Source organism: Pieris brassicae, chromosome 7, assembly GCF_905147105.1.
Source record: "Pieris brassicae chromosome 7, ilPieBrab1.1, whole genome shotgun sequence".
Lineage (NCBI taxonomy): Eukaryota > Metazoa > Arthropoda > Insecta > Lepidoptera > Pieridae > Pieris > Pieris brassicae.
In genome coordinates this window covers 7,621,571-7,636,775 of record NC_059671.1, presented here as the reverse complement: position 1 = coordinate 7,636,775, position 15,205 = coordinate 7,621,571, and the positions used below count along the sequence as shown (strand labels likewise).

The 15,205-nt window shown below is 32.8% G+C and overlaps 1 protein-coding gene across 1 annotated transcript; it reads right to left on the bottom strand.

The window, feature by feature from the left end:
• Positions 1-632: 632 nt before the first annotated feature.
• LOC123711706 (saccharopine dehydrogenase-like oxidoreductase) lies at positions 633-14,957 on the bottom strand. The gene is made up of 10 exons (XM_045664417.1): positions 14,857-14,957; positions 14,336-14,501; positions 12,994-13,178; positions 9,862-9,991; positions 6,868-6,970; positions 5,452-5,538; positions 3,990-4,190; positions 3,231-3,414; positions 2,320-2,414; positions 633-1,619 (listed from the first exon to the last, which is right to left on the bottom strand). The coding sequence occupies exons 2-10, from the start codon at positions 14,499-14,501 to the stop codon at positions 1,520-1,522; spliced, it is 1,251 nt and encodes a 416-aa protein (XP_045520373.1). The 5' UTR covers positions 14,857-14,957; the 3' UTR covers positions 633-1,519.
• Between the last annotated feature and the right edge of the window lie 248 nt (positions 14,958-15,205).

Sequence of the window (15,205 nt, the reverse complement as noted above, 5' to 3'; positions counted from 1 at the left end):
CTATTGATTACTTACTCAATCCAGTAAATCCGAAAAGTATCGACATCTGTTTGAATCTTTTGGAGTTAACAGATAATTTTGACTGTCAATTAAATATAGACAAATGATTTGCAATAAATTGCGACTATAATTCACGATCTAAGCTAACCTATCTCTTAAGTTGGACCAGACTGTTCACGGTGTGCCAATTTAATTTAAAATGGGTTAAGTACTTTAGGAGTCCATCGCGGACAAACATCGTGACAGGAGATTTATATATATTAAGATGAACAAGGTAGAAATCGAAACAAGCAAGTTAAGATTTCTGATAACCATTAAACCTATACCTTGTTTCCTTTATTGGACTCGGTTAAAATATTATCTAACAAACTTGAAAAAAAAGTATATAATTCTACATGTAAGTTTTCAAAATTCGTCAGAATACATTAAATAAAAAAACATCAAAGAAAAATATATTTTATTAAAAATAATAACGACTTAATAAAATAATAGCAATTATACCGATACCAATAAAATAAAAAGATCTCTGTATTTCATAAATCTTATAACATTACTAGACTAGACTAGTACTATGAATACACCTTTGTGTCAAATTGTGTTTATGCTTTGACGAGTGCTATGAAAACAATATCAAGTGCGAATTGTGTAATGAGATTCATATTCTAGACTTATCACTATATATTATTCCCATATATCATATTTAATTAGGTACATACGTTATGCGCGGTTAGCATGTCTGAGACAAAATCACTTTTCAACGGGCGTCACCCACTAATTCCAAACGATTTTTTTATGGAAATGACATACATCACGCTTGGTCCATTATTAACCATTTTCACGCCTTTTGTAAAGTTCCTTCTTCTCAAGGCCTAGTTGAGGCAGATTATTATGTTATTCGGGAAGTCACAGTAATGTTAAATCTATAGATTTTTGGGTGACCACAACTGCTTTGTATTTATGAATAGGGTCTAATATGTACAAGAAAGGGAATATGAAAAAAATATAGACGAAAGTATTATATAAATTAATAGCCTCTCGTCTAACAGTAATGTCCATATTCCATTTCAATAACGCATCTCGCAATATATTATTTTCTATGGACCGTTAACATAACAGACTTCACGTAGTTTAAGTTTTAAACTCAATGATAAAATTGTAATTATATACCTAAAGATGTAACTTGAGTATTAAATTAATGCCTGATTAGTTAGCGATTCGTTTAAGGTAAGACATGAATCATAATGATACGGCAGTATATCTTTCAACTGTATCACTTCTCTCTCTTTAATCGGCAGCTCATGTCTCAGCGTCGTGGTCAGGAAGCATCTGGAACGAACTATCTGTTTCCACCGGTTTCATCACCTCTCTTATGATAGTTACAGTTATGACGATGATGTCTTTCACATAATCGGTCCATCTGGTTGGTGAATGGCCACAATAGTAAACCCATTATAACTTGTAACTGTTCTGTTGAAAGATTTAAGAGACACATTTTGTATTAATACTTAAAGAATTAAATCTAAATCTCAGTGATAACTTCAAACTTTAGGTTATTTTCATGGAGGCGTTTGATAATGTTGGTATCTTTGAAAGCAACTCCCGTTGTAAGGACACCACATCTGAAAAAATATAAGAACCTTTTATTATTGTTGAGTTTCAGCTGAGTTTCATTATCGGACGTCAAGGCAAAATACAAAATACCATCCGTATCACCTCGACGTCCGTCGTTCCACAACTGAGCGTTTTCTAAGGCAGTTTTGCCACGCACCACCACTATGTGGAACCAGCTGCCCACTGAGGTATTTCCGAACCAATTCGACTTAGGGTCCTTCAAGAAAAGAGCGTACCAATTCCTGAAAGGCCGGCAACGCACTTGCAAGCCTTCTGGCAATGTGAGTGTCCATGGCACATTTACATCAGGTGAGCCTCTGGCCCGTTTGCTTAATGTTACATAAAAAATAATGTCTTTTTGTATTTCTTTCAGTTATAGAACAATTATGACTTATGAAGTACATAATACATTTCTTATAAAAATATGAATAATTATAAATTTTAAGAAAATTTTTTAATTGTTTATTTTACAGAATAATGTAATAAAATCATGATACATTAGAACCGCTGTGGTTTGTATAAATGTAACCATAACAGTGTTGTTTAGGAGCGCGTCAAATTTGTATGTTAGTTAACGTTAGGCTATCTAATAACTAACTAGGTAGTCCATTTCTTACCCGCGGTATCAAGTATTGTGGATCCGTACCAAAAGGTTTAATTTACGTTAAATATGATTTTTTTAAATGATATTATGAATGAAATACTGACTCTTTTGGCATTTTATCTTCCTCGGTAAGTATTGTGAGTGCTGAGAACAAGAGAGCTACAACTGTCGCACCATATCCAGGATTCACACCAGATACCTGTAATATATTTCATATATTCTTATATCGAATGAGAAAAAAGCGAATGAGTAAATAATCCACACTAGCTCTAAATAATCATTAAAATAAAATAAAATGAGTAAAAATCGGAAAGGCAAATACAAAATATATAAAAATTAAAGTAAACTTTGTTTACGGTAACGCCGCCGTAAAAAAAACTCTCAGTACTCTTTTAAAAAATAAAATCATCATACAAAATGACTATAGCAAACAACACGTATTTTAAAAATTTTAATGACAATACAAAAATGATTTGCTTAACTTTGGCGTCACCGATTAGCTCATCATCGCGCATGCGAATGCGAATTATTAAATTTTGTTTCAAATATTAATATTAATATTTAGAATTTTAAATGGCCGATAACACATGTGAAGTAAGCCATTCCACTAATAAATGCCAGGCAAATTAGAATGATTTATTGTGAGCAAACTAATTCAATTAGTGAAACACGAATGTATTATTCGCATATAATTAAACATTTTTATAATCCCTTATTATAATAATGGAATGCGAATACATTCTGGCATTCTCTGAATCGAGCTTTCAGTGTGAAACGATGAGTACAGGCACCACCTCAACCCGCCACTGGGGTCTTCGTATCGGCCAGTCAGTAGTCGAACTAATCGAGGAGATTGGCAAGGATCCTCACTTTGGGTTTGAGGAGTAGAACACCTTTCGACCTCCACCTATTGTTACTTTCTTAACATCTGACCTGATTCAGTAACTATATTTTATGCATGATTTATCTCCGGGAGCCGTGGGAAACCTAATTATGTAAAAAAATATCAATTTACCTTAACAGCCAGTTTCTTATTAGGCGGTGAGGTGATATCAGTCCCTTCGCTCCATCCCTCACCAAACAGCACAAATGAGAAGAGAGTACTGTTCATCACTTCCTCACTGGGACCCTCGCGGGTGATCGCACCAAACGTAAAAACACGTGGATGTTTCAGGAAGAGATTTCGAAAGCACCTTAATCTATAAAAGTATAACAATACTTCATTCTCTTGAACACAGACTAAAAATGTACAAGACAGATATGATGTAGAAGTGTCTCATGCAAAAAAAGTATATCCTTAGTTGCTCCCATCACAGTTTGAAATCAAATTACGCTTTAGTTTTTATGTAATTATAAATTTTGTAGGTGAATTTTTTTGTAGTGAAACTTCTTTCGGCATTGGGAAAAATTACCGTCACATTTTTCGGTTACGCGCCATCTTTTTCTTGTCCTTACCACGGTTAATTCGAAGAGATTCGATATATTAATAACAAAAATATATAATAACGATAACAATGATAGTAATAATTATATTACAATTAATAAAATTCTGTAATAATCTTAGTAGTGATAAGGTAAAATTAAATAATTGTATTATTCGTCTTCATGGCTATGACTATGATAATAAAATTTTGTTAAACTTTATCTAATTTAACTTAATTTAACAAATTTCCATATAGTAGATCATTTTTCGAAATAAAATCTAGTACCAATGCATCAGTGTGTGAGCGTTGGCAAGCTTTGGTTAATAAATATATTGTAAAACTTATTTTACTTGACGAGTACGTAGCCGATCAGGGCAAAGACGGCGACTGCCATCGCGGACAAAATGCCAGCGAACTCGATATAAGTCTTATTTTGAATTGGTCGCTTTCCGTCTCTCTCGTACAAAGTTCTTTGTGTGCGGTATACTATAGGGGCGTCTGCGCCGAAGAGAGGTAAACTTCTTCCAGTCAACCGACGATGGAATGGGTATCTGTAAGCATTATGATTCCGCTGCAGCAAGAGTGTCAGAGTTCCTTTTGATGTTACGAATACTGATTGTGTGGTGATTAAGTCATGTTAGTATTTTATTTACAATTATTTGATATGTTTGTATTCTATAAATTGGAGTTATTTTTTTAAAATTATTAATATTGTTATCTATTTATTTTTAGTTGTGTTACTTATACTTTTATAAAAATATCTGTAAAACAATTTAAGGACACTTCTTTAATTATAACTTGTATATATATATTATACATATCTTGCATTTGGGATGTGTCATTATTGATAAATAATTCAATCAATTACATTGTTGAACTTCATACACTAGTGAAATTCCTGTTCGTGTGTGACCAGAAGAATATAATAAAACTATTGAATAAATTGTTAAATCAAATTATATCAAAATTATCTAGCAAATATGAATATAATATATCGATATAAAAATGGCTCCCATCTCTGTAAATTGTATCACCACAATTAATAAGACTAAATTTCATCTAATAGCCCAGTCATATTAGGTTAAAAAAGGGGTGAACCTCGGAATGAAATTCCAGTACATAAATAATGCACATTGTTTAATAATTATATTTTTTTAGTAAATAATTAACTTAATACAACGTCCTGATAACCGCAACTCACGCTTGACCTTGCATTAGGCAATAGATGACTGTACCCGGCGCAATCTTCGCGGTCTGCCGCATAACGGTTGAACGTATGAAAAAAAAGATCAAACAAAAGAGAATTTTATACTCTTAATAAGTGCAAATCTCATTTAAGCAATAGAGAGCGAAATATTCACGAAAAAACGATTTTTATGACCTTTGACCTTGCATATCTTAAGACGTGGACACGATAGCACTAGTGACTTATAGACAACATTTAAAACGACAAAACAAAGGTGTATATACAGCTTATTATATTTTATTCCGAGGTGAAACCCCTAATATGACTGGGCTATAAGGCCCGAAACGGAAGCTAAAAAGGTATTTCACTGCCCAATACTTTTAAAGTACTTTACTAATTTACAGTAAATTTAGAAATTCAGAGGATTTACACCGTACATATTATAACTGGTTAATGAATCATTATAGATAATGACAAAGAGAACTCTTGATTTTAGTTTGTGAATTTCACAGAACACATAACTTGTTATATTTGATGTTAGTTAGCTATATAAAAAGTTCAATATTTACATCAGCAACATGTCAAGCTCATTTGAACAGTTAGTAAGTACATATGAAGTAAAATACCTGGCTTTAAGTTCTGGATTAAATTCTGGCATCTGTTTGGGATATATCTTCTTCATCAAAGCGGGTAATTTATTCAAGTCTAGTACTCTGAAACACAATAAAAATTAAAAAGTGAGTTGTAGCCCGCATAGTCTATGCTGAAAACATATCATGTAGGAATATAATAAATTTCTGTTACGTTCATTTATACAGAGACAACATAATATTTTACAATTAAGCCATTGTTTATAATATATTTTTTAATACTAAAAGAACCAATTTGTAAAACGTTTTCTACCTTTAATAAAATTTTAAACGTATCAATCAAATTAAAAAAAAGCTATATCCAATATGGCTAAAACAGAAGTAAAACTTAGAAAAGTTCCTTGCTTTGAGTTAGTCAAAGAGCATAAGTATAATAGCAAGAAAATTTGTGATGTTTTTATATATTTACAGCTTTGGTTTTCATCAGCTTTTAAATATTTCAAGATGTAAAAATCTATTACGAACGAACTTTAAAACACCTTTCGATTGACGTTTAAATTGTTAGTATACAACAGGGGGCAAACGGGCTCATCTGATGCTAAGTGATGCCCATGGACACTTAATGCCAGAGATCTTGCCAGTGCGTTGATAATAATAATATTATATCGCGACATACTCGTATACTATGCAACTAGAATCAACACATTGGCGTCTTAGCTTGTGCTATCGAAGTATTTAATTTCGTGTTTAACCATAGCGAGCCGGTCAAGATTCGAACGTTGGATTCTCTCCGTCCGTTGCAGGGAGTACCTACATTCTTCCACCACATCCACGTAACCACCACGGATGTTTATTTATTAACACTTCTTTGAACAGAACATAAAAAGTGAACATAATTAAATTAAAAGGACAACTAGCGGCCTTATCGCTTTCGAGCGATCTCTACCAGGCAACTACTCCGAGAAGAGATCAAAAAATGTATTAAATTAGATAAGGTAGGCAAGAAGAGCAAAAATACATATTACACATAGTTATTAAGACACAACTGAACAGGAAAAAAACGAACTGAACTAAAAAAAGGATACATGAAAAACAGAAAGTTCAGTCTCACGTCAGTTAGTAGTTAGAAAGAAAGTTAGGAATACCACGTGGACATGTAATGTTTGTACATAATAAATTTAAAGGAAGAGAGAGAAGGAGCTTCGCGAATAGGGACGGGAAGTGAAGTGTAAGATTCATATAAGTAGGTATCAAACGATTTCGTAGAAATTTAATTCTTTTTCATTAACTCATTATAAATCCAAAAGGAATGAACCAATGTGTCAGTAAGTTGCGTTTACACGAAGAACTGATCACTATTCGTGGCACACGGTGCATACGAGATTCATACATAATAAATGAGGATCATATTATGTATTAGTAATTAAAATTATGTAGTATAAATAAACGAACCCATATATGAGAGACTCCCAGGTGCCATAGTTGATCATTGCCCCTCCTATTAAGTTTTTTGACACATCAGCAGTAATGTATGATTCCACTGAATTCACTATTCCTGAAAATATAAAAACATTTTAATTTATATATACTGTTCACGCCATCCAAGTACCTATAGTCCCGTCCATTTTTGGTCTTCTCCCACGGATAGGTGACGGAGAAGTGAAAAAACTATCAGTGAGGGATGTTTCCATATATTTTTACGCCGCATTCCACATACTCCGTGGTCTACTTTTCTTTGTCTCCGCCGTTACATTATTTTCGTCTTTCGAGTCGGATATAATATTTTAGTTTATTTCAATTCACGATTTATATATAAAACAAATATATGTGTGTTGTATTGTTAATATGCAGACTCATAAAGCAACATTAGTTAAAAAAGGCGCCAACAGTTCAGTTTAAATTGAACGAACCCCGTTAATAGGAAATCGTGACAATCTATTCTCACGATTACAAGATTTATATGGTAGGTCAAAGAAAACTTCGGACGAAACTGATATAAATTCTTTTTATCGTGGATGATTTCTATACACAACATTCGTGATAACTTTAATCAAAAAATAAATATAATTAATTAACGACATTATGCACAGTAAATGTCTTAAATTATTCGAAGATATGTTTCATTGTAAATATATTTTTGAAAAATTTAATAAAATTGCTTGTCCGATTCAAATACACAACGCAAATCGTTTCGCTTACCAAAGTTGGATTATGGCAAATTGTCTGATTCTCAGTTTTTGTAGATATCATTCCAAATGCTGAAAAGTATCCTTTAATTCAGCAAAAACTAATAAATAAATACTACGATAAAGTTTGGGTTCGGCTTGTTTGCCAAAGATTCTATCTCTTCAAAATTTACAATTGTTTCTTGATAGTTACTGCACCGCAATATCAAATTTAGCATCATTACAATTAGAAAATTTAACTGATTTACTATATTTATCATTTAAGAAACTTGATTCCAGTACAATTTGTTCCTTTGAATTACATAATATTCATAACCCAACAACACCTAATTATAAAGATTTCATTGCATTCGTACGCGAAATTAATAGGATAGCTCAACATTTTGATTATATTCGCACAGCCTGCCTGTTTCGTCGCGTGCGTTCATTTCGTTTACAGAGAAGCGGTCTTCTTGTTCATTTTGTAAACACGAATTGTCGTCTTTGCCGCATGAGACATAATAATTCGACGCTGTGTCGTAAATCGTAATGCGCCAGTTGCTCAAGAAAACATGCAAACTTATATGCATCGCATGCAACTGCGCAGCTTGCTGTGTCTCTCGCTAACTTATTAACTCAAATATTTTGCGGTGTAATAGTCAGCCCGCTATTTCAGAAAGCAATAATACAAGTTTATTAGGTACGACACAAGTATCTTAATATATATAAATCTCCTGTCACGATGTTTGACCGCGATGGACTCCTAAACTACTTAACCGATTTTAAATTAAATTTGCACACCGTGAGCAGTCTGGTTCAACTTAAGAGATAGGATAGCTTAGATGTTAAATTATAGTCGCAATTTTATTTTATTGCAAATTATTTGTCTATAATTAATTATTGACAGTCACAATTATCTGTTAACTCCAAAAGATTCTAACAGATGTCGACTCTTTTCGACTGGATTGATTAACTAATCAATAGATGGCACTACTATGGTAAACCGACAAACGTGTCATATAAGCTACAATTCAATATCATGATTACCACGTGTAATTGAGGCTAAAGTATAAATTAAATTTATTTTGTAGTAAACGAAATACCGTGAAATTCAATTATTTCTACTTTTTGAATTGTTGGTGTTAGCATAGCCAACCACGTGTTACTTAGACCGAAGTGTAAATCAAATTCAAATTATAGTGACGATAACACAGTGAAATTATTCTTTCGTGTCACGGTATTAAGGCTAACTAAACCTAACTAAGGCCGGCAACGCACTCGCGAGCCCTCTGGCATTGAGAGTGTCCATGGGCGGCGGTATCACTTAACATCAGGTGAGCCTCCTGCCCGTTTGCCCCCTATTTTATAAAAAAAAAACACATTAAGGAGAAACGAAGTTCGCGGGGGCAGCTAGTACATATATATATATATATATATATATATATATATATATATATAATTTAAATGGTAAACCACACACTGCATGTTTTCTTTGATAGTGCGTCCCAAAGCAGTTTTATAATACTTAAATGCTGCAAAAGGCTACATTGTGAGTCGGATTTGTAAAGTAAAGAAAGAAAGAAAAATATCCCCTATCAGTACCTCCTAGATTTGGTCCAGGTCCGACAAAGCCTATCCAACCCGACTTCGCCATCTATGGTCACCCTGTATATCTATACTTGTAAGCCGCTTCTCATTCATTTGTTCTACATGGCCAAACTTCCTAAGCATTCGCTTTCGTATCCTTGTCACTACGTCTTTTAATTTTTATATTATTTAAAAACCACAGGTCCGCCTGTGTGTCTGTTGCGATAAACTCAAAAACTCCAGCCGAAATTTATGACGGTGTTCAGCAATACTTAACATTCATTAGAAAATTTTAGGTATACAATCTATAACGGTTTAGATACGTGTCACGATTGTCCGCAGGTAGTAATATATAATAACTTGGAAATTCCAGAATGTTTCTGCTGCTGCACATAGAATTTCTTACGTTCTTAAAGTTAAAAACATAAATTGTGACTACTAGATTCTCTACTTATATTTATTTTCCTGGTATTACTTTTTACAATATAAATAATGTTACGATATGTGAAGGTCAGTAAATAAACTGAGATGTTTTTGTATTTAAAATCTTAAACTATATAACTTTTGTTCGATAGTCAATGAACAATAGTAACTCCAGTCCAATCTCAGACACACGAACACAACCAACCAATCACAATCGTTCGAACTAACTCCAACATCGTTTTCAATCCTCGCCTTCCAAATAAGTACTTACCTCCAAAGTTATTTTCTAGAAAGACAACTCCCAGGTCAGTAGGAATGCTGTCAAAGCCACACGCGCTGATCACGTATACTCCAGCTTCACGCGCAGCTTGGTTGTATTTAAGGTACATAGATTCTATAAACTGAAAGTTTAAAGATTTTACTATTAAGACAAATGTATAGATATAAAGAAAACACTTTTTAACGGATTGAAGCTATGTATTATTATAAACTTATAATTATTAATTACATAATTTAAAAAAAAAACTACGTTTCGTGTGCTTTACAGTGTGCGTGGTCACGGTGACTGAAGACAAAATATGTTGAATGTCAAAAAGTATCACACTGTAGAGAAAATTATATTATCTGTATGTATTTCCCCGGAGTTGAAAATAAAATTATGTAAAATAATTATAAGTTTATAATAATACATAGCTTCAATCCATTAAAAAAGTGTTTTCGTTAAATGTGTAAAAGTTATGTTAATAAAAGACAATACTAAATGTATATTCTATAGAAGAAAACGCGTGTTTAGTTGTGTTCAGTAAAAAAATGTAAAAAATATTATATTTTAACTTTATATTTTTAAATTTATAACTTTAGATTAACTTTAAATTTAGTTAGTTAAAGTGTATTAATTTATTTTCATTTTTATTTTATAGGAATCGTCATGAGGAAACGCCTTCGACCAAAAAATTCTAAAATGACGCGTTTATTGTACATATTACGAAAGACATTGCCATGAAACACATACAGATTGAAAGACCAAGAATTGCAGCGCTGATTTTTGTTTTTAATTCAATTAGATTGTAGATTCAATTAGAATTCTACGTTTTTTGAACTATTCGCCAATATATTTTCGATTGTAATGTAAACAATTTTGGCCGTATGTAACAATACATACTTAGACACTTAATTTAATATTACTTTCCGCTCATTTGTATGGGACAGCTAGTCAAAAAAGGGTTTCCGTATGTTGTGATTCTATTACAAAAATTCTATAAATCAGTGTATGTTTTTAACGGATCTCAGGATATACGAAAATGCATTTTGTTTACGAACTTGAAAAGAAACTTGTTTAAATGAAACAACAAACAAAACAGATTGTTGACCAAACATTATTGTGATGATAGATAATGATAGACCATGAACCGTAATCATATCAAGAGTTATAAAACAAGTTTTATGAATACAATGGACGAAGTCCATGCGTTTTAATGCAAATGCATGACATCATCTCAAATAAATTTCATTGCACTTCATTTTCCTGCCTACCAGACTCGTAAACATGAATCACTCAGCCCGGACATACCTACAACAACCACTATTTAAGCCTTGACTTGTTTAACCTATCGCGGAATATGCTTAAGAGCGCGTAGTAGCGGAATTTACGATATCTACCGTGCGTATCCTTTTGCCCACTTTAGGGACAAACGCAATAACCGCGGCGCATCTATAGTACAAACTCGAGGGCATTAAGAAAGGAACTAAGGAATTAGTATATGCAATACAATTGGATACAATATTAATATGTGGTTTACTTGTCGAGTTAGATATTAACCACGTGGAAAGAGTAGCCCCATACCCAAGATACCATCGCGTATGCAACCCAACTACTATAAAACTACTTTACCGATTCTGTATATTATTTTGATAGTGATGACAATGTATGTATGTAATTTTATATATGCTAGCAAAAATTATAAGAACGAGTTTTTGTCTATTATTTTCAAGTATTGTTAGTATAGGTTGATTCGTTTTATATTTTATTGATACCTAACTTTATTTATTATTGACACTTAACAGCGGCAAATAAAATTATATAGGTATCATTTTCAATAAAATCATAAAGTAGTATCTGTTTAGTTTACACATACAACGCGGTTGATTTGAAATTTTATGGATTCTTTTCTTTTAAATTGAATTTTTAATTTTAATTTTGAGAAATTTACGTATTACTAATAATATAAATATGTTTTAAGTTTAGTTTATGGAAATGGTTAATATTTTACTAGTGGTAATTATTATAATATATCAATCGCTGGCAGTAAGAAACATAGTGGAGCGAGACTGACTAGTGAAACAAACGTATGGTAATGTTCGAATGAGAGACGATACGCTGCTTCGAACAAAATGAAGTAAACGCCAAATGCATTTTAGTTAAATAACTCGTAAAATATACAATATTTAATAAAATCGCTAAAAACAGCTCTTGGCCAAACTAATGTGCTGTAATTCAATTAATTTTTGACACGATAATACTCGCCATGATTAAATAAAAATGAAATTGGACAAAACTAAGAAGTGACTTTGTATTTTTTTTTGTATCGAGGAATGTTTTGATTATTTTATATAATTTTTTCCCATTATAAATTAAATGTTTTAACCTTTTTGTATATTTTTTTATTCCATCTTTGGCTATATCTTTAATATAAAATTGTTTTTATTATATTTAATTTAAGTTAGCTGTAAGAGTAAATAAATAAATTTAAAAAAAAATGTAGCATCAATAATCTTGCATAACATACAGAGATTAGATATATTTTGTCTAAGTATACATTAAGAAAAATACATACGTATACGTGGCATAAATAATAATTATAAACAAACATACATTATAGAGGTTGGTTGGACATATTACAGATTCAGCATCCCCTCTACAATTTATTCTTATTTATAGAAATGAGATGATATTTAAACCTACTAGAAAAAAGCTGTACAACCTCAATACATGTAAATTTACAAAAACTAATATTCGTTTAAAATATGTGTATAAAAAATAACTATAAAATATATCTGAATGTTGATATTTGTTGTGTACAACCTTAAACATAAATATAAATACGGATTTTCCTCATTTCATTCTATAAAAAAACGACTCACTCGGAAATGCATTAAAACGATTATTAATAAGGAATAAACATAGCATTTATTCGTATTCTATTAATAAAATTAAATGTTTTTAAAGATTAATGTATGAGGCAGAAGGAAAGCTTTATATTTCTACATAAATTTCATTCAGTTAGTATACGGAAAACTTTCAATATTATTACAAAATCGTGTATAGGCCACACCTTGATTATCCAGATCGACGGGTGAAGCTAACGTATTGGAGTCCGTTAAATATTCTATTCAAATTACTTACTATAGGTTCAGCAGCAATATCCACGTAATGTGTCTTGGATTCGATGGCAGCTTTGACCACCGCCTCCCCATAATGCCGGTATGGCCCGCAACAGTTCACTAACACCTTGGCCTGGCTGCACATTTTCTTAAGTAACTTCTCATCATTCACATCAGCTATTATTATCGAGGCTGACACATCGCTACCTGCAAATACAAATAGGATAATATATACCTATTGATTTGAACGGTGATTTATAAAAATCACAACGTTTCGAATGCTGTAAATCCATTAAAGAAGTTGATTAATGTATACGAGATACTTGCAGAAACCAAACACAATAGAGTGTTATAGATATTTAATCTGTGCCGGTAGTGTTGCTAGTTTTCTATTGGCATATTTCATATATGGTTTAATTACCTTCCTTGCGTTGCCTTTCCCTAATATACTCGTATGTATTGCCTTTGAGTTAATAACTAACCAGTGGCGCTACAATCTTTTAGATCAGGATCTCAGATTTATTTAATTATTTGTCTAAGACTAAGGCATGGTAGGTGATAAAGTTTATGTCCCCGACTCACGCCGTCGACTTTTTGGGTCTAAGATGTTTTGCTTCGCGAGCGAGAGTTAAAATGCGCAAAAAGACGGAAAGTCATTTGGCACTCAGCAGGGAATCGCACCTACAACCACGGGTATAAGACGTCGCATTGAAGCCACAAGGCCAACACTGCTTAATTTGAGTTAATAAGATCGAAAACTCATGCTTGTTAAAGTCAAGTAACCGGTTTATGAAACACGGTCATGTTAATTACGACTACGAAACCTCACATTTTTTTTTGTTCAATAATATTTATTTAAAATCCCGTAACGGTTTATAGTATCAACTAGTAACTACGGGAGTTAACCATTAGGCAACGGAAGCTGATAAAATATTTTTCAGAAAGCTTGGCGATTAAAATTTGTGATTGTGCGAAAATATAATTCATGGTTATGTAGTGCTTGTGACCTTGTCAATGTGTTATAAGTTTTATGTAACCACTTTTTCCAAATTTAGTATCTAAGACACACGTAACTTCCCCCGAGTTAATGACACAAAAGCGCACGCGCCGTAACAGACGGCCCAGTCTAGAAGCCTTAACGTTAGTCTATGTAGAAAGTCTACATTTGTATGAAAATTACAGTTCTTGTTAAGCCCTGGCCGTAAAGACTTGCGTCGGGATACAATAAGCTACGCCATAACAGTGCGTGCAATATATGCGCGAATATATATAAACCATGGTTATGTAGTCCTTGTGACCTTGTGAAAGTGGTTTGAGTAGGTCGTCGTACTCAAATTCGGTCATGAAATATTGCATTTATTTACCGGTTTTCTGTGCGGCTTCCTTGATTACCTCTTCTAGTTTGGCTTGAGAGCGTCCAGCGATACCCCAAGAAAGCGGGTAGTGCTTCAACTGTCTATTCATCTCCATAACGACATGTTTACCTGTGAACCCCGTCGCCCCGAATATCACCAGGTCCAGGCGAGACATCTACAACGCAAATAAAAATGTTACAAACAGCTAAGAATTCTGCCAAACAATGACCGAGATCGCTTGGCGAGTACCTTCATAATTGAAATGTTGCAGGGTGAAACTGTTGTTAAGCGGTCAAATAAAATCCAACAGTTAAATGATTTTTATATTTTATTCGTGTATCGATTGTTATTTATAGGAACGTAATGTTACGATCACGACACAATAACTGGAGTAGAAAATAATACAACATAGAACTTGCACACAAAAATATAATATTAAAAATTAATAGTGTGAATTGTAATATAATTAAATATACTTTACACTTGGTTAAATCAATCACTTTCGTGTATTATAAATGTTATGTACTCACTTTTTCCGGATTTAGTATCCAAGACACACACAACTTCCCCTGTATTAATAACACAAATGCGCGCGAACATCAGAGGGCTGAGTCACTACGCTCTAAGGACAGTGTATGCAGAAAGTCGAACACTACATTTGTATGAAAATTACAGCTCTTGTCGAGAGTCGGCAACCTTGGCTCTAAAGACGTGAGTCGGGATCCAATAAGCTACGCCATGACAGTGCTACGAAAATACACACATTAACACTCACGCTTTTTGTAGTCAACGTCCAGGGGGCTTAGTCAAGACGCCTTAACGATATCGTATGTAGAAAGTCGAAAACTAAATTTGTATGAAAATGGTAGTTCATGTTGA

Bases quoted from the DNA above. Each gene is read 5' to 3' on its own strand.
- LOC123711706 (XM_045664417.1), bottom strand. From the start codon at position 14,501: ATGTCTCGCCTGGACCTGGTGATATTCGGGGCGACGGGGTTCACAGGT. The intron at 13,179-14,335 runs GTAAATAAATGC...TTGTATTTGCAG, and splicing joins GGAAGCCGCACAGAAAACCG to GTAGCGATGTGTCAGCCTCG. The intron at 2,415-3,230 runs GTAAATTGATAT...AATATATTACAG, and splicing joins ATAAGAAACTGGCTGTTAAG to GTATCTGGTGTGAATCCTGG.